Source organism: Podarcis erhardii (genome assembly GCF_964252035.2).
Source record: "Podarcis erhardii genome assembly, chromosome: 9".
NCBI lineage: Eukaryota > Metazoa > Chordata > Lepidosauria > Squamata > Lacertidae > Podarcis > Podarcis erhardii.
The window spans coordinates 67,200,556-67,221,195 of record NC_138512.1 but is presented as its reverse complement, the minus strand read 5'-3'; the positions used below and the strand labels follow the sequence as shown (position 1 = coordinate 67,221,195).

Here is a 20,640-nt window from a genome sequence, read left to right as displayed (position 1 = left end):
TTTACAGTATCTGGTTTTTATTAAGATACACGCAAGAAACAAGGAATCATTGCAGGTGTCTTTCTTTGGCTTTTATTAACACACGAACAATAAACATAAGGAATCACACACAGATATATACCTATATATATCTATATATCTATATATCTATATATATAGATATATACACACACATACATACACACACGCATATATATATACACATATATATACATATGTGTGTGCGTGCGTGTATTTATTTGGTTTTTATTAACAAACAAACCTAAGTATGTTTGTTTGTATGTTGCAGATCTTTATTTGGTTATTTATTTATTTTGGTTCCCTCCTCACCATCGTGGTCAGCACAGTGAGTGATGGTAGGAGCTGTAGTCTGAAAACAAATGTACAGTATCTAGGCACTATTTTAATTTATACAGTATAGCATAAATCCCGCCCAATTTAAGCATCCTTCTTGCCTGCCTCAAAAGTAGTAGATAATTCAGTTTATACAGATGTGGGGGAGGTATGCACACTCCCAAATAGTTAAAAGCCAAAAAGCTAATAGGAACCTTAACCAGTTACTGAATTAACCATTGCACTTTGGGGTTGAGGATAAGGAGGATCATTCAAGAGTTACAAATTATTTTTTACTGCTATGTTGTGCAACTATAGGAAGGTGACAACCTGCATTTCAATCATAATTATAATAATACATAATACGTAATATAACAACACACACCTCAGGTTTCTTGCACTTATAATGGTTGGTGAGGGGACAACTCATGGCACAAATAGAGTATATACCCTCAAGGACTGCCTACTAGTGTGGATGGGATTTTAGAAGCATAAAATCTGAAAGTGAACACTGCTAATATGTTTATTATAGCCATGTGCATGGGAAAGGTGCTGTCAACTTCATGTCGGTGCTAATCTGCTATATATTTTGGAAACCTGTTCGTTCTCTGTGCATCTGGGAACCTCTTAAGACACCGCAACCAAATTTTGCATGGTGTTCTGGAGATGAGGAGCAGGTTTTCATCTACATTTGGGCGCCATTTTGAATCAAGATGGCGGAATGAACCTTTCAAAATGGCACTGATTTTACCCACTGGTTTTTAAACTGCATTTATCTATCTATCTATCTATCTATCTATCTATCTATCTATCTATCTATCTATCTTCTTAGAATTCCTAAACAGTGCTGGGTACAAGGCTGCTGGTATTCAGTTTTACTCTGCAGTGGGTTCATTGGACAGGTGGTGTAAGAAAACCTGTAGGTTTTTTTTTTAAAACAGTCCAAGGTTCAGAAATAGCAGTTCTTTGGAGTCAGCATTTCCCTCTCACCTAATTTAACAACCAGTTATTATACGATGAGAATGCAGACAGTGCGTGGACAGTGACCTTTAGCATCTTTTATGGCAGAGTTTGCCAATAGTTGTGTCATTAAAAGATCACGATTAGGCACATTTTTTTTATAGCTGAATGATAATTACAAAGAAGGTTAGAACAGATTTTTAAAATTCCACACTGCCTTTACACCTTATACAAGTTTCCTGAAGCAGATTAGCATGCAAACCTCTGCATGTTACTTGGATGTAAATTCAACTGTGTTCAATGGACCTTACTCCCAAGTAGCGCGTGTTAGGTTTGCAACCTGAGCATAAAAATCCAATCGAAATAAGTAATGATTGTAATCTCTGTGAGCTCAGCTTAAGAAAGACAGAGATGTTTTAAATGAGCGAACATCAGCAGCAGATGACGCTAGCAATAATTTAAGATGTACAGTAAAAGTAACTGTAACCGGCTAGACCCCTATCCTCTCCAGAGCTTTTGTTGCTGTTGTTGTTTAGTCGTTTAGTCGTGTCCGACTCTTTGTGACCCCATGGACCAGAGCATGCCAGGCACTCCTGTCTTCCACTGCCTCCCACAGTTTGAAGAAGAAGAAGAAGAGTTTGGATTTGATATCCCGCCTTTCACTCCCTTTAAGGAGTCTCAAAGCGGCTAACATTCTCCTTTCCCTTCCTCCCCCACAACAAACACTCTGTGAGGTGAGTGGGGCTGAGAGACTTCACAGAAGTGTGACTGGCCCAAGGTCACCCAGCAGCTGCATGTGGAGGAGTGGAGACGCGAACCTGGTTCCCCAGATTAGGAGACTACCGCTCTTAACCACTACACCACACTGGCTCATGCTGGTAGCTTCGACTGTATTATTTCATAATCCATATTTTGTATCTCTCCACATTGTTCATAATATTTGCTACATTACAAGTGTTATTTTTGTTGTTATTTAGTCGTTTAGTCGTGTCCGACTCTTTGTGACCCCATGGACCAGAGCACGCCAGGCACTCCTGTCTTCCACTGCCTCAAGCAGTTTGGTCAAACTCATGCTGGTAGCTTCGAGAACACTGTCCAGCCATCTCGTCCTCTGTCGTCTCCTTCTCCTTGTGCCCTCTATCTTTCCCAACATCAGGGTCTTTCCCAGGGAGTCTTCTCTTCTCATGAGGTGGCCAAAGTATTGGAGCCTCAGCTTCAGGATCTGTCCTTCCAGTGAGCCCTCAGGGCTGATTTCCTTCAGAATGGATCGGTTTGATCTTCTTGCCGTCCATGGGACTCTCAAGAGTCTCCTCCAGCACCATAATTCAAAAGCATCTGTTCTTCGGCGATCAGCCTTTTTGATGGTCTCCAGAGCTAGGTATGCTTAAATTCATTGATTTTTTTAATGGGCTCAGGTGCAGCTAACTCCGTATAGAATCGGGCTGTGCATGTTAAAATACTACGCCTGATAGTTGATGCTAAGCAGGCTATAGCGCAGGAATGGAGAGCATGTGACTCCCCTGAAGTTGTCAGAAGTGCAACAGCAGAGATCATTCTGTGAGTGATTGAAGGGTTAAGTCAGTTAATCAAGGGGTGGGTGGGTGTTGTGTTGTTTAGCAACCAAGCAGAGTGGCATGTTCTTTTCTTTTTTTTTCTTTTTTTTTAAGAAGAAGAGTTTGGATTTGATATCCCGCCTTCCACTCCCTTTAAGGAGTCTCAAAGCAGCTAACATTCTCCTTTCCCTTCGTCCCCCACAACAAACACTCTGTGAGGTGAGTGGGGCTGAGAGACTTCAAAGAAGCGTGACTGGCCCAAGGTCACGCAGCAGCTGCATGTGGAGGAGCGGAGACACGAACCCGGTTCCCCAAATTACAAGACTACCGCTCTTAACCACTACACCACACTGGCTCTCTGGCATGTTCTTTGCTGAGTTAGTGTGTGCTCTGATTGGCTATGCAGTTCTGCAGTTGTCGTCCTTTGTATGTTTGGTTGTTTACGACCCAACATCATTGACACAAGCTGCCAAAACACTTCTCCTGGGTCCCATCTGCATTATACATTTAAAGTAGTACCATACCACTTTTAAGAATCTTGGCTTTCCCCCAAAGATTCCTGGGAACTGTAGTTTGCTAAAGGTGCCAAGAGGAGATCTCCATTCCCCTTGTACAGCTCCAGTTCTTATTGTTGACATCCACGTGTCTTGAGACAATGGTGTGAACCTTTGGTGGCAAAGTCAAACTGCTGCATTAGCAGAACCAAGTGACCTCAGGGTGCAAGCCTGGGCAGTGGTTTAACAATACAGTTTTCTCCCCAAGATACTCTAGCAAGGGTGCAGCCAAGGGGGGGGCAGGGAGGGGCGGTTGCCTCCCCCCCAATCAACAAAAATAAATAAAAATACATAGCAAACTGAGGTTCTTCTCCCCAACGAAAAGCCTGCCCCCCCCAACAAAAATGCTGGCTATGCCCATGCACTCTAGGAATTGTAGCTCAATGAGGGGAAATAGGAATCTACTAACCAAACTCAGAATCCTTAAACTTCGGTTCCCAGGAATCTTTGGGGGAAGCTATAACTGTTTAAAGTGTTACGATACTGCTTTAAATATACAATGCAGATGTGAATCTGGTTGTGGCGCATGCCTTAAGTGCAAGTTAGACCATAGCTGTCAACGTTTTCCTTTTTTTAAGGGTGTTGTAAACAAAAAAAAATTTCCTATCACATGGAAATTCCCTTATTCCAAATAGGATTCCTTGCAAGAAGAGTGAAAAGTTGACAGCTATGAGTTAGACCTATCCAGTGCTTTTTTTCTCCTAAAAAAATGTTTAGGGATTACTCTCATTTTCCTACTCATATCAAAACACTGGCCTCCAATGAGGCCAAACCTAGATTCACAAAATGTTTAGGGGTATGTGTACCCCTGCGTCCCCCTAGAAAAAAAGCACTGGACCTATTTGTGATCTTTGTGGATCATAAAACTTCATATTGCGATGCGGAAATAAAACCGGCTTTCGACTGAGGTCATTTCCTTTCGTTTCCTGCTATTATTTTATGTCCCTCAAAATACCTTTCCCTTCCCTTCCCTTCCCTTAATTGATAGAAAACTCTCCTGAGCAGTTCTGCCTTTGACAAACAGCGCAGCTGTTTAAATAAGTGAAACCTGAGCTATCGTAGATAAATATCTGCAAGGCAAGGTGGTTTCCCCTGACAAAGATGTGGGGGCCTTGAAATGTGTGGCTGCACACAAGCACAGCAAGGGACGCATAGGAATACTGATGGCTCACTGCAGATCAGAGCATGTTCTGTGACCTTGAAAAGGGAGCTGGTATAAAGTTACATTTTCTCCTGTCTCCCCTCCCTGAGCAGTGTGAATGGCCACTCCATTTTCCAGGGGAGTCCGCCCATACTACAAATATTGGATACATACACATAGAAGAATAATTTACTATTTCTGTCACAGACCAGTTCCAGGCCACATATAATATCAAGGAAATCATAAAACACAATAGGGATACATTTGAATTTGTAATTAGGTATAACAGGGACACTACAGATATAGCAACAGTTTAAAAAATATATAAATTAAAACTTAGTCACTAACAAATAGTCTAAAATTATCATTTAAAGCCTTAATCATTATGATAGCACAGCTTGTTCCCTAAGTTTTATGGCAATCACACAGAATTTGGCTACCCATAATGTGATCTCAGGATCCTTGTCCTCTACCAGGGATTTTAGACATTCATACATACACATACCATATATTTAAAGCACGAGACTTTCCCAAAGAAGAACTAAAGTTTACCCCTCACAGAGCTACCATTCCCTTAACAAACTACGGTTTCAGGATGATTTGGTGTGCATGTATTCTTCATATGGTTTATTAACTGCTTTACCTACCATGTTTGCAGAGAATTCTCGGCACTCAATATTCCACGACTACTGAGCACGCTTAAGCCACACCAGAATTTTATTTTATTTTTGAGCTGCATGGGGAGGGGGTGCGTGGGTTGTCTGCTTAGTTGCTGGGGTTTTTTTTTTTGGGGGGGGGTAGATTTGCAAATCTTTGAATTCCACTGAAAATGCTACTACCTCTCACATGTTTCTCAGTGGGGCAGTTCTTGTCGCAATCCTGTCGGCTGGGACTTACTACAGAAGGACTTACTCTAACGCAGTGGGTAAAATGATTGCAATCAAGGCTCACCCCATATCCTGGGTATGTAACTTGCACTATCCACACCCTCGACACTAAAAACCACTTCTTTAGTCTGACTGATGCAATAGTTACCCGCGTTCATCTGTCACATACTTATGTAATGTGTTAATGTGAGATGTGAAACCCTGCCAATTGCTATCGTTTCTATTTAGATTGAACTTTGCAACAAGTAGGCACCTAGCCTACTTCCCCAAAGGGGATGGTTACCTTTTGAACTCTTTTACATATTTAGCGGAGAGGTAGCTGGCTGTTTTAGCTGCTTATTTTGATTTCCCAGCCTCAAAGCCTCTTGGTAGGAACAGGGTTTTCTAGAGGAATGAGGAAAGTCACATTAGCACAGCTGAGCCAAGCAGTTGCTGGACTGAAGCTTCAAAAACCCCTGTCTATTGGCCATATCTGTGATATAATTTTCGGGTTCCGAAGAACGAAAGAGAAGCCTGCTGAATTGGGCCAGTGGCCCATCTAGTCCACCTCCCTGTTTTTGTAGCCGCGACCCAGATGCCCGTAGGAAACCTTCAAGCAGGACCCGGGCATAAGAGCACATTCCCCTCCTATGGTTTTCCAGCAAACCAGCGTTTGGAATCGTACAGCGTTAGGAGAGCGAGCATAGCCATCATGGCTAGTAAGCCATTGATATTATCCTCCATGAATTTGTCCAGTCCTCTTTTCAAGCCATCCACGTCAGTGATTACTACTGTCTGCTGTGGCACAGAGTTCCATAGTTTAACTATGTCAGGGGTCGGCAAGGTTTACCTCACCTGGGCCGGTTCACTCCAGCGGAGATGTTGATGATGATGATGATGACAATTTATTATTTATACCCCACCCATTTGGCTGGGTTTCCCCAGCCACTCTGGGCAGCTTCCAACAAAATATTAAAATACAATGGTCTGTTAAGCATTAAAAGCTTCCCTAAACAGGGCTGCCTTCAGATGTCTTCTAAAAGTCAGATAGTTGTTGTTCTCTTTGACATCTGGTGGGAGGGCGTTCCACAGGGCGGGTGCCACTACCGAGAAGGCCCTCTGCCTGGTTCCCTGTAACTTTGCTTCTCGCAGTGAGGGAACCGCCAGAAGGCCCTCGGCGCTGGACCTTTTGCTCATCCTGAATCTTCTAACATTCAGCTTCATCGAATGTCCTCAGGTTCTAGCATTATGAGAGAGGGCCTGGCCATTTTCTCCGTCCCGCCGCACGTGCAAAATTTTGTACCCTTGGAAGGGGAAAGGCCACAGCTCAGCAAAGTGATGGATTATAACCCGCTGCTTGTCACTGATAAAGATACAAATGGCTTCCTCTTTCAGTGCTCTAGGATGACCAAATCAAGAAGAATCCAGGATTACCTAACTAGGTTAGAGGTCAGGCAGTACAGAAAGGTATTTAAATGTTCTCATACCTGCAAGAGTACTTCACTGATCATTTTAAGTCAGCTGTTCTGTGTTGCCTAATCATGTTCTTTCAACCATTTCCTCAGATGACACCTGGAGTGAGAGAGGCAATATGCGCCTGGAAACCAACAGGAGAGTGTGCTGCTGTGCTCATTAAGCATCTGGCAGGTGACAATGGGAATAGGATGCTGGACCAGATGGGCCTTTGGTCTGACCCAGTAATGGTTATTTTTGTGTTTTTATGTCAGAGGCATATCTAAAACCACAGTGAGGTCAAGTTCCTGGATGACAATACATTTTCTTAAAAAATAGGATTAGACAAATTCATGGGTCATAAGGCCACCCATGGGGGATGCGGGTGGCGCTGTGGGTTAAACCACAGAGCCTAGGGCTTGCCGATCAGAAGGTTGGCGGTTCGAATCCCCGCGACGGGGTGAGCTCCCGTTGCCTGGTCCCTGCTCCTGCCAACCTAGCAGTTCGAAAGCATGTCAAAGTGCAAGTAGATAAATAGGTACCGCTCCGGCAGGAAGGTAAACGGCATTTCCGTGCACTGCTCTGGTTCGCCAGAAGTGGCTTAGTCATGCTGGCCACATGACCTGGAAGCTGTACACTGGCTGCCTCAGCCAATAAAGCGAGATGAGCGCTGCAACCCCAGAGTCGGTCATGACTGGACCTAATGGTCAGGGGTCCCTTTACCTTTAAGGCCATCCATGGCTACAACCGTTGTAATTATTATCATTATTATTATTATTGAATTTATATACTGCCCTATACCTGGAGGTCTCAGGGTGGTTCACAGAATAAAATCAAAATATAAAAACCACAAAATACATAATCACGGCAAGTGAAGACCAGTTGTTGTGAATCCCAGGTGGGCAGGGGCGAAAATAGCTGCTGTGCACCCGGGGGTGGAGCGAGCGTCGAGCATCCCGGGGGGTGGCGTGGCGATGTCACCCCCCTCAAGGATGACACCCAGGGCAGGCTGCACCCTCAGCAACCCCTTCCTCTGCCAGTGCTGGTGGGGAGACTTGCCACTGCACTTAGGCTTTGCTTGTTGGCATCCTATGGGTGTCTGGTTGGCCACTGTGAGAACAGGATACAGTGGTACCTCGGGTTACATACGCTTCAGGTTACAGACTCAGCTAACCAAGAAATAGTCCTTCAGGTTAAGAACTTTGCTTCAGGATGAGAACAGAAATCAGGCTCCGGCAGCATGGCAGCAGCAGGAGGCCCCATTAGCTAAAGTGGTGCTTCAGGTTAAGAACAGTTTCAGGTTAAGAACAGACCTCCGGAACGAATTAAGTTCTTAACCTGAGGTACCACTGTATCAGATTAGGGGGGATGCAGTCGGCTTTTCTTCTGTTCTCCGGGACATGCTGCTGAATACACCTGCTAGTGGGGTGCTGGTGGCCCTGACAGTAGTTCCGCCCACTACCGCGGGTCTTACTCGCGGCCCCCGTGGGTGCCAACTTGAATAATGGGGGGTGCGGCAGGTAAGCCAGACGGGGCGTACCCACACTATTTAAATAGCAATGACTATCAAATGGGGGGAGGGGGCTGGGGATGGCCGCCTCAACTATTCTATGGGAGTTGGCTCCTGTGCTGAGATCACAATGCGGCCGTGAGCGAACAATCGAAGGGGCGGGATCCCGCCGCGCGCCGGAGTTGCGCCTTGATGGCGCGCCCCCAAGAGCATTCGCAGGGAGACACCCACGCCGCTCATGAGATCGGGGAAGCTCGCCTCTTGGGGAGCTCGGCAGGAGCTCCGCTCTTCCTTGACCAACCCGGGTCCCAGCTCCGACGACGCCTTCCTGGACGGAGGCTCCCTCCTGCCCAAGCGCTCGCCTGGCGGCGACGGCACCGTGGCCAGCAGCAGCAGCAGCAGCAGCAGCAGCGCGCCTTGGGCGCAAAGGAGTTAAGTGGGTGGAGCTGCGCCGCGGCGGAGCCGCGCGGAGAAAGAGGCAGCCTCTCCGGCGCTGCTCTTTGCCCAGCCTTCCCCCGGCGAGCCCGCACGGACGGCTTCCCCCTGCCCAGGCGGGGCGCGGCGAGCCGGCGTCCGGCTCAGGCGCTGCAGCGAGTAGGGCGTCTGGGGAAGCCAGCGCGGCGCCCGCAGCCCTCGGGATGGAGCAGCTCCTGGATCTCCTGCTGCGCCTCTTCGGCTTCTGGTTCTCCGCGGTCTTCCTGCTCATCGTGCTGCCCTCCATCTTCGGCGTGTCCTTGGGGATCTCGGAGCTGTACCTCAAAGTCCTGGTGAAGACCTTGGAGGTGAGTCGCGGCTCCGCGCTGCCTGCGCAAAGGGCGACGCGTGCCGCCCCCTCGGGGCTGCCTCTCCAAAAAGGAGCAAGCAGATCTTCCCTCCCTCCTTCCCGATTCCCCCCCAAGGTAACACTTCGCCGCCTCCTTTCTCCTTGCTGCGCTCCCCCCCCCATTCCGCCCCCCCCCATTGCCATAAACAACAGCTGGCCTTTCTTGCGTGATTCAGCGGTTTGCAACGCGGAGGAGGGCGTGGACGTCCTCGCACCCGCGATGCTTTTTATTTTTATTTTGCACTTCAATGAAATGGGCCTTTGGGAAGCCCAGAAAGGGTCTTGGATGCGAACAATGGCAGCTCTTTAGGGATCCCCCCCCTCCCTAAAAATCCTAGATTCAGTTCTGCGGAGGAGCGAACGCGAGGCTGACCTCCAATTCGTCGCTGCGCCTGTCATTCAGTTCTCCCCCCAAAAAAATCCATTTTCGCGTTGCATCCCCGGCGTTAGCCAATCGGGGAACGCAGATACGCGCACACCCAAAGATAATAAAGGGCTATAGGCTCGAGAGATGTCTCCTCTGTGTTGTTCCACCGATAGGTTAGTGCATTTAACCCGCCCCGCTTTATGCTTATTGATATAGCTTTGTTGTGAGATTATGTTGGCTTCACTCTAGAGATGTCTGCAGTGCCTCGGATAGTTTCTTCTTATGGGGGAAAAACGGCCTACTGGTCTTATTTAAAAGCCTGAAGGACATCCGTTCTCCCCCATGCAGAGCATCTGGGGTGCATCCTTCCCATTTAGTGCCTCTACCTCATTTTTGTGTGATTTCTGGTTTCCTTGTTTTTCTAGAGGTTGGTTTTATCCTTATCCTCCCTCCCTGATGCTTTGGGCTACAGCTCCCATCCGTGCTGGCTGGGGCTGATGGGAATTGTAGTCCAAAACATTGGGAGGGCACCAGGTTGGTTTAAGGCTGGCTCTCATGATATATATATTAAATGCCTTGGACACATATATATATATGCTGACACACAATGGCAGAGTCAAGCTAATAGAAGAAAAGATTGCTGGTGAGACTATTCATGGAGCAGGTAAACAAAAACCTTGTCTCCTCTTCACAAAATGCATAGTTGTTGCGATGGTAAATTCAGTCGCTTGCCAGAGCCACCTCCCAAGGCCCGTTGACATCCAACCACCATGTGTAGAATGCAATTGCTCTCCAGAGACTGAAATCTGATCTTCAGGAGCCAGACTAACTCAACGTCCTCTTCTTAAACCGTCCTGCTTGCCTTTCATCGTTGGAAGATGAGTTATGGGATCTTGGTTTATTTTGGACTTGCATCTGGCTATTAATGAATCTTGTTTGTTGGGCAACAAAACCAGGAACTTAAAGGAAAAGTGCTTAAAGCAAAAGGAGGACAATTTAAGGCTGGAGGTGGACATAAAGAGTTGCCCTTTGGACTCCTCTTACTGACTCGAGGTGGAATAGCAAAATACTGTCCTGCAATATTTTTCTTCCTCTGAAGCAGGTTTTAATTAACAGTGCTGGGAGAGAGAATGGACTTTATTGTCCTTCTGCCTGTATAAAGCTGCCATTCAGTTGCCTTAGACCCAGAATCGTGCTTGCACTCTTGCGATGAAGTCCTAATTCATCATGCAAAGGGGTTATGCGCATAGTCAGTTTTGTTCTTGGTAAATATGCAAAGGATGCTTCCAGACTGTTGCTCCTTTTGGGTGCGATTCAGTCACATACTGGCCAATTCAGGTTGTGCAATTAAAGCTGATTTGGAGCTCTCTTGGCAACAACACTGCTTCCCCAAAAGGCTGGTCATATTGCAGTAAGGACAGTGGTGGAAAAGTGTGGGATGAAACTTGCTTGACACAACGTGATCTAATCTCCCCACGAACAAATCGTGATGACTGCATGGTCATCTTGGAGACCTTGGAGGCATAGCTGTAGTCTGCTGTGTGAAGTTAGTATTGCAATTTGTGGCATTTCATGAGCATAACAACTTCATTGCACTGGATCTTGCCATGATGATAGAGGGTGCCTTTGTCTTGCATCAGCTGCAGCATACATAAATATGCCTTCAAGAGCATCGTTCAGAGACCATAGGTAAAGGGAACCCTGACCATTAGGTCCAGTTGTGACCGACTCTGGGGTTGCGCGCTCATTTCGCTCTATAGGCCGAGGGAGCTGGCGTTTGTCCACAGACAGCTTCCGGGTCATGTGGCCAGCATGACTAAGCCACTTCTGGCGAACCAGAGCAGCACATGGAAACGCTGTTTACCTTCCCGCCGGAGCGGTCCCTGTTTATCTACTTGCACATGATGTGCTTTCAAACTGCTAGGTTGGCAGGAGCAGGGACCCACAGCGCCACCCGCGTCCCTTCAGAGACCATACTGCTGTACTAAACTTCTTAACGTTGCTAAACATCATGCCATTGCTGGATCTGAAGGCCTTGTCATGGAACAGTCATAATTAAATGCATTCAACCACTGTCACAACCTGGAGTTTCCACACCCTGAAACCATTTATCGACTAGTGCTGGGACATTGCAATCCAGGCCTTGGACACATAAACATACATAACTGTTCTGTTAAGATCAGTGGGGCTTTCATTCAAGTCAGTGTGCTTAGGGTGATTATGATGATGATTAATTTTGTATACTGCCCTTCACCACAAGGTCACAGGGCGGTTCACAACATCAAAATACACAATTGTGTTGGAGGTGGCAAGAATTAGCCAGATGCTGTTCATCACGGGGTCAACTATGAATAGTAGAGCCTTAAAAACAATCGGCTGTCTCTGTTTACTTTCTTCACGGGGTTGCTATGAGGATAAAATTAGATAGCTCCATAATAAGCATCCCTGGGCTCCTTGGTGGAAGAAAAGTAGCAGATACTGGTTTGATTCCAGGACTCAACACAGCTAAAACAAGCTAGCTGGGAATGAGGGCGAGACGGGGCATGTCAGTGCAGAGAGGATCCTTGCTGGATGATGCCAAAGGTCCAACTAACCCAGACTTCTGCTCCCCAATAACCAAGGAGAAGCCTCTGGAGAAGGACACAAGCAGGGTTTGTAGGACAGTAGAATAGGAGGCATGTGATTGATTAGTAGAGCCGCCTCCTGGTTCACCAAGAAGAGGTGAGGTTTGCAGGTTGAACCCCTAATATCTCCAGGTAAGAGGTCCCCTGCTGAAATCCTGGAGGAATGCTACCTACTAAGCTCGATGGAGATCGCTGAAGAATTGATGCTTTTGAATTATGGTGCTGGAGGAGACTCTTGAGAGTCCCATGGACAGCAAGAAGATCAAAGCTATCCATCCTTAAGGAAATCAGCCCTGAGTGTTCACTGGAAAGACAGATCGTGAAGCTGAGGCTCCAATACTTTGGCCACCTCATGAGAAGAGAAGATGCCCTAGAAAAGACCCTGATGTTGGGAAAGATTAAGGGCACAAGGAGAAGGGGATGGCAGAGGACGAGATGATGGACAATGTTCTCAAAGCTACCAGCATGAGTTTGACCAAACTGCGGGAGGCAGTGGAAGACAAGAATGCCTGGCGTGCTCTGGTCCATGGGGTCACGAAGAGTCGGACACAACTAAACGACTAAACAACAACAAAAGCTCAGTTTTTGGTCGTCGAGCTCAGTAGAAGCCAGCTTCCTGTATTCCTGTGAACAGGTCCTGAGGGTGCTCTAGAAACCCAAGAGTCATAGCTGAGGCCTTAACTCCTTTGCTGTCATAGCTATGTGGGAGTAGGCAAGGATACAGGTTTGAAAAGGAATGGGAACTGAAAAATATGGGTCAAAACATCACTCCATACAATGGTGGGTAGCCATGATAGCTGTGTTGTACCTCCACCGTTGGAATACCAGCATTTGGGAACTGCAAGTGAAGAGAGTGTTATTGTCCTCAGGAACTGCTTGTGGGCTTCCCACATAAGGGTTTGGGTAGCTATTGTGCGGGACGCAGGTGGCATTGTGGGTTAAACCAGAGAGCCTAGGATTTGCCGATCCGAGGGTTGGCGGTTCGAATCCCTGCAATGGGGTGAGCTCCCGTTGCTCGGTCCTTGCTCCTGCCAACCTAGCAGTTTGAAAGCACATCAAAGTGCAAGTAGATAAATAGGGACCGCTCCGGCGGGAGGATAAATGGCGTTTCCGTGCGCTGCTCTGGTTTGCCAGAAGCGGCTTAGTCATGCTGGCCACATGACCCGGAAGCTGGGCGCCGGCTCCCTCGGCCAATAAAGCGAGATGAGCGCCGCAACCCCAGAGTCGGCCACGACTGGACCTAATGGTCAGGGGTCCCTTTATCTTTAGCTATTGTGCAGTGTTCAAAATTTGCCAAGCACATTTTGCACCTGGCTTTTGACTGCTTGTGGCCAGGTGAAGATGCCTGGGTACCAGCATGGTGCCTGACATCTCCACCATCTGGGGATCATTGGATCTGGACTGTTTTCACACACTAATACCCCATCCTGTAGAATTCTATCAGTTCTATTTTATCTGCACAATCGGAATGAATTTCTGAGTCCAAAATGCTTTTTCTGTGCAGCCTGAGCAGGAGCAATCGCCATTAAGAAAAAGAGGTCAGAACAAGCCAATATGTATATGTAGACTGTCCCTGCATCAAGTAGTTTTTCTTCTTTTAAGTTCTCAAAGCTCTTAACCTAGCTCAAGGTTGTCATCGGAACTAGCCTAGCCAGATGTTTAACTGATAATCACAGCCAGTCAGTCATTTGAAAAATAAGAATTTAGAGCCGTCTTGCCCCAAAATGGCAACATCAGTTTTAGTTGAGTTGTTGAAACCTATTTGAATGAAACTGGTTTCCACCATCTGTTCCTGTGTACTCTGTGGGGATTAAGTTATTATAGTTGTTAGGTGTTACCTTGTTGAAGTAGTCTGTTGTTTGAAAACTAGTAAGATTACATATTACTACTACACCTTAAAACCAGTAATTATATTATACAGTTAACAGGGATGAGGATCACATGTTACAATCTGCATGCAGGTTTCAGATTAATTTCTACTGAGAAATGCAATCAAAATATGTCCAGATATTTGCTTTAAAAACTGCCAGCGAGGAAGGAGATTCCAAGCAGAAGTGTTGGTTTCTCAAGAACATCTTTCTCCCTCCTGCTCTACTTCTTCCTCTCCCCAAAACATGAACATATGGGAGTTGTTGGCGTGTCTTTCAATATTTCATATCATTGTTGACATACATGAACGGGAGAACCCTTGAGTAGGTGCTGCTGGCTGTTCTTCAAGCTCTTTCCTCAAATCCATTTATAGATCCATCTTCAGACCATTTATCTTGGACTGGTAGCTCAGCCCTCATATCCGGATTGCAGCCAGCCGTGTTGCAACGCCCTGTCCCTATAGGTGATGGGAGCAAATTCTCTTTTGTCCAGAGGGGTAGGTTCACATTTAAGTGAAAGAGGATGGAGATGAAACATTGGGAAGAACTGCTTGACAGTGGAAGAGATGGCTCTTCATTAGAAGGCTTGAAGCTGAGGCTAGATGACCGCCCTTTGTGGATCAACAGGAGGTTGTTGCTAGCTGCCACAACTTTGATTGGTTGTGTGGTGCTGTCACAGGCGTGTGGTCCAACTGATCTATGTGGGAAGCAGATTTCTGGTGGCTGCGATGCCCTACTTGCAAAAGTTTATTTTGTGTTGGGCTGTGGTGACAAGCCTATAGATAGGAAAGGGCAGTAAGCATGAGCTGGGGCCGAAATAATTGTTTCCTATGAACCTGGCTTGGCATATCTAACTGGGGGGGGGGGGGGTGAATGGCTCTTAATATCAGAAGAATGCTGCCGGTTCAGGGCAAATGCCCATCTAGTCCAGCACTTTGTTCTTACGGTGGCCAAGAAGATGTCCATGGAAAGCCGGCAAAGAGAACAAACAACTTAAAAGCCACATTGACAGGGCTTGGGCTAGATTATCCTTGACTTCTCTCCAGTTCTTTAATTCTGTGGCACAGTAGCAGTTAGAATATGATTGGAGGTGTGGTGCTGGTTTTTGTTTTTGTTTTGGTATAGAAAACTTGAGAATGGGGAACTGAATGCTCAAGGAGCTACTAGAGCATTACCAGTACAGTATTCAAATAAGTATATCCCTTGTTTTCATCTTTTGAATGGGTAATAGTCACCATAAAAACACACATACCAATAAGGTGTTAGAAATGATAAAAGGGTAAAGTGAGCATCTCTTGCAACAACAATATTTAGATCAGGAAGATGACCTAAATCAGAATTACTACTGCACATTAGCCTTATCTGTCCCTTTTCTTCTTTACAAAACAGTGGGCCACGCTGCGTATTGAGAAACAGAGAGAGGCGCAGAAGCTTCCTTCTTCAAATGGTAAGGGTTTTCTTAAAAATTAGAACTGTTGCACCATTATAACAAGAATGGCTGTTTGGAGGGGGGGGGGGAATGGTCCTGAAATCTGATGTAAAAATCTTACAATACTCGGTTGTCATCTAAGTGGTGGAGATACTCATATGGGTCCATCAAGGATGTTAAACCAAGTCCTCTGTGTGGGGGTCTTGATGTGATAGTCCTGGAACCCCGATTGCATGCCTGACCCACAACTGCCTGTGTTAGTCATTTGGGACGCATAAGTGTGGCCTTTAAGTAAGACAACTTTTGCAATGTTTTCCTTCCTGGACGCTTAGAGGAGGTTCCTTCTTGCCCCAGGTAGCTGTTTACAAGCTTGTGCAGATCCATTTGGTTCACATTGCCCAAAGACAGTGGAAATTTTGTTCACTGGTTGCCCTTCCTTTTTATAATTTTGGAAAGTGATGCCAAATTGCAAGCTGAGCCCATGCCCCCTTTAGTAAACAAGGCTTCTATGTCAGGTTTGTGAAACTACAGCTCACTTCATCCCTGACCATTTGGCATGCTGGCTGGGGCTCATGGGAGTTTGGAGACCATCAATATTTGGAAGGCTCACAGTTTAGCCACCTCTGATGCAGAAGCACCCACTGGGTTCCAGGTAGCTTTAATTAGGAGATTAATCAACCAAACAAACATTTTGTTGATTAAGTGGTGTGGTAGATGTTAAGGTTGGGCTCAAGCAAACATAATACCAAATTTTGGCACTACATAGACTAGCCTTGGGGGACGCGGGTGGCTCTGTGGGTTAAACCACAGAGCCTAGGACTTGCCGATCAGAAGGTCGGCAGTTCAAATCCCCGCGACAGGGTGAGCTCCCGTTGCTCGGTCCCAGCTCCTGCCAACCTAGAAGTTTGAAAGCACATCAAAGTGCAAGTAGATAAGTAGGTACCGCTCCAGTGGGAAGGTAAACGGCGTTTCCGAGCGCTGTTCTGGTTCGCCAGAAGCAGCTTAGTCATGCTGGCCACATGACCCGGAAGCTGTGCGCCAGCTCCCTCGGCCAATAAAGCGAGATGAGCGCCGCAACCCCAGAGTCGGCCATGACTGGACGAAATGGTCAGCGGTCCCTTTACCTTTTTAGACTAGCCTTGAAGAATTTGTGTGCTTCTTGCACAAAGCAATTCCCAGTCTTGGTCTGAGGCAAACCATAGTTTATTTTTTCCAAATGACCAAACTATCGTTTGTGCTTGCCTGCAAACCAAGACCACAGGTTTGTCAGTTTGGTACAGAACACTGTTTTGCACTAGGAGTGGAGAGATGCGGATTCGAATCCCCACTTGGCTGTGAAGCTCGCGGTGTAGCTTTGCACCAGTCACCTTTTCTCGGCCTATCCTGTCTCACAGGGCTGTTGTGAGAATGAGAATTGGTGTGGCAGAGAAGAGCCATAGATATTCCCTAAGCTCCTTTGGCGGGAGGGTGACATTTTTTAAAACAACAACATAGTAAGTTGATTAAATCTGTCCTTTATCCGATTTATTTTACTTGCTCTGGTTGCAACACATTTTCCCCCCACTTGATTCCTTTGCACTTAAGGAAAGGTGGTTGCTTAATACAACTTCCATTTAACCAAGATTTTGAAATTGTGGTTTCACTGCTCAGCGGTTGTCAATAGGCCGTGGTTGACCGGGTGGAAAAGAATTACGCTGCTTTTACTTTTGTCGTCACTAGCTTGAGGTTTTGAAGACTTCTGTTGTTACTGCTTGACATCCCTACCCCACCCAGAAGAGGGTAAAAGGAGGGTGGATTCACTTCTCTGAATGTTTCTTTTACCCTTGTGCTGTCTCTGCTTCCTGCTTCTCTGGCATCCCTTTGAGGCTTGCTCCAGTCCTCTCTGCGAATGTGACCCCTGCTTTACTCAGTGTTGCACCTCCTTCTTCTATAGTGCATCGTTAGCTAAAACGCCGCCCCGGGCTTGCATAATTCATCACTGTCAGGCCAGCCTCGAGGAACAAGATCTGTGGGGAGTCTCTTCCCTTTACCAGCTGTTGACTTGGAGGATTGTATTATTCTCTCGAGACCACAGAAACAACTCTTTCATTTCCCCCACCGTGCATTGCATTGGGGACCTCGGGTTGTTCCAGAGTTGCCCTGTTATCTCTCCTCCGGTTTGGGTTCCAGCGCATGGGGCAATGGTGCGGCAGCCAGAAATCCAGCCTTTCCTCCTGACTCAGGAAAGATAGTAAATATGTAGTTATCAGGAAAACAAAAGCTTTACTTGCTGAAGTGAATTTTCCCAACTGCCGCAGGTGGATGAACAGATGGGGAAGTGCGTGGGTTCTGCTTGAAGCAGCCCTGATTTTACCCTGGGGGAAAGCAGCTGACAGGTAATTGAGGGAAACACCTTGTTGTTGTTTAGTCGTTTAGTCGTGTCCGACTCTTCGTGACCCCATGGACCAGAGCACGCCTGGCACTCCTGTCTTCCACTGCCTCCCGCAGTTTGGTCAAACTCAGGCTGGTAGCTTCGAGAACACTGTCCAACCATCTCTTCCTCTGTTATTCCCTTCTCCTTGTGCCCTCCACCTTTCCAAACATCAGGGTCTTTTCCAGGGAGTCTTCTTTTCTCATGAGGTGGCCAAAGTATTGGAGACTCAGCTTCAGGATCTGTCCTTCCAGTGAGCACTTAGGGCTGATTTCCTTCACAATGGATAGGTTTGATTTTCTTGCAGTCCATGGGACTCTCAAGAGTCTCCTCCAGCACCATAATTCAAAAGCATCAATTCTTCAGCGATCAGCCTTCTTTACGGTCCAGCTCTCACTTCCATACATCACTACTGGGAAAACCATAGCTTTAACTATACGGACCTTTGTTGGCAAGGAATAATTATTATTTATTTATTAGGGCCACAGCAGAATATGCCCATTTTCAGGTCACTGCCTCTGATATTCTGTAGGGTGTGGCGTCATGAGTAGAATTTTCCCAGATTGTCCAAGTAATCTTACAAGTCTACACAGGGGCAGGTGGTCTTTTAGGTAGCCAAGCACACTGGAAGTGCGATCCCCACTCAACGGAACAAGCCATTAATGTCGGATCAAAGCATCACCTCCATCTCCACCTCCACACGCCTAATCAATTTATGCAATTGGTTATTTGAAAGCTGGCATAGCAGATGTGTTGTGGAAAGCTGATGATGGATGAAGTAATTCCAATTGGTTTCAACCAAACCACATGTGGAGGAGCAAGGCTTTCCTGCCCAGGGAGTCACCGAGCTAATGGGACTTTGAATGGCAAAATTATTTCCTGCTGATCTCCTAGATAAAATGTTGCCACCTGGTCCTTTTAATGGCAGGTATAAACTGACCTTGTGGAAATGGTGCCAGGTGTTGCCTGGAACTTGTGTTGCAGGTAACTGACCTGCCTACTGCCCGGCTTCATTTTCTCATTGATCTATAATGTGCTTTTTATTTGTTTATTCCCCACCCTTTACTCTGAAGTTATCATACAGAGGGACCAGACCACCATGGAGAAAGCCATTGCTGGCCTGCGCCATGGGGACTTTGAGCTCTCCGATGTGTTTTACTTCTGCAAAAAGGGGTATGAAGCGATTGTGGAAGACGAAGTCACCCAGAGGTTCACCTCGGAGGAGCTGGTCTCCTGGAACCTCCTTACCAGGACCAACGTCAACTTTCACTACATCAGTTTACGGCTGACCATCGTGTGGGTCATTGGCGTCTTCGTTCGCTACTGTCTCCTGCTGCCTCTTCGGTGAGCCTGTCTCTGTGTGTGGACGTAGGAAGCTGCCTTTAAACAGAGTCAGGGCATGGGCCCATCCACGTTCACCATTGTCCACACCTTGAGTAGCCAGTGGCAACCTCTCCAGACTATCTATCTATCTATCTATCTATCTATCTATCTATCTATCATCTAAAATTTTAAAAAATCAGTGAAAAAATAATGTGAAAGAAAAGAAAGATTAATAATGTGAAAGCAGGGTGGATTTGATTTAAATCAAATCAATTTACAGTGGTACCTCTGGATGTGAACGGGATCTGTTCCGGAGCCCCATTCGCATCCTGAAGCGAACGCAACCCGCGTCTGCGTGGGTTGTGATTCGCCGCTTCTGCGCATGCGCATGGTGTAATTTTGAGCGTCTGCGCATGCGCGAGCGGCAAAACCCGGAAGTAATGCGTTCTGTTACTTCCGGGTCGCCGCAGATCGCAACCTGAAAACGCTCAACCCGAAGCTACTTCAACCTGAGGTATGACTGTAAATCATGATTTAAATCATGGTTTAAATCACTAGTTAGTAAGAGAAGCCAAGTTACAGGGAACCAGGCAGAGGGCCTTCTCAGTAGTGGCACCCACCCTGTGGAACGCCCTCCCCCCAGATGTCAAAGAGAAAAACAACTATCTTACTTTTAAAGACATCTGAAGGCAGCCCCGTTTAGGGAAGTTTTTAATGACTGATGTTTTATTGTATTTTTAATATTTTGTTGGAAGCTGCCCAGAGTGGCTGGGGAAACCCAGCCAGATGGGCGGGGTATAAATAATAAATTATTATTATTATTATTTAAATAATTTTTTTTAACAGAAATACTCATTCTTGCTGGGATAATCTTAATGTTTACAACAAGGTGAAGGTCTCATTTTTGGAATAATAAATTTTCAGAGTAGTTTTTTCAGTTATATCAGAAATTACTGATTTGGTTATACTATAAGAAATACATAGACAGATAACTTATTAAACCTCACACTAATTTCATAATTAACTGCTTATATTTGGACAACTTTTCTGCTGTATTTTATTAGAAGGAAAGAAAAAAAACCATTTCCTTAATAACAATTTAAACAATTTATTTAACAAAAATTGATTCTGTGTATATAAATTTGCAAAGGAACAATGGGATTAAGGTTCTTCCTCAACTCTGTTATGTTTATTTTATAACATTTTTCCTGTGAAGGAAAGGCATGTTATCTCTGCAGACACAAATCCACACTTTTGAGAACTGCAAAAACAAGCATCTGTGATAATATCGTCTCGTTAGAAAAACTGCCCCAAATAACCTTACAGAAACGTCTGGAAGAGCATGACATTGTGAATGGATCAATTTACCAAAAAAATTAAACATGGCATATAAAGCCTCATGCTACATAATTAAAAACAAACCCTTA

At 46.0% G+C, this 20,640-nt stretch overlaps 1 protein-coding gene across 1 annotated transcript in view; it reads left to right on the top strand.

The window, feature by feature from the left end:
• The first annotated feature begins 8,886 nt into the window (after nt 1-8,886).
• Nucleotides 8,887-20,640, top strand: part of GPAT3 (glycerol-3-phosphate acyltransferase 3) — a 28,750-nt gene continuing 16,996 nt past the window's right edge. The window contains exons 1-3 of the mRNA XM_081877036.1: nt 8,887-9,151; nt 15,441-15,498; nt 18,964-19,234. Of these exons, the coding sequence (XP_081733162.1) occupies nt 9,008-9,151; nt 15,441-15,498; nt 18,964-19,234 (473 nt within the window). The 5' untranslated portion in view covers nt 8,887-9,007. The remainder of the gene's footprint in view (nt 9,152-15,440; nt 15,499-18,963; nt 19,235-20,640) is intronic.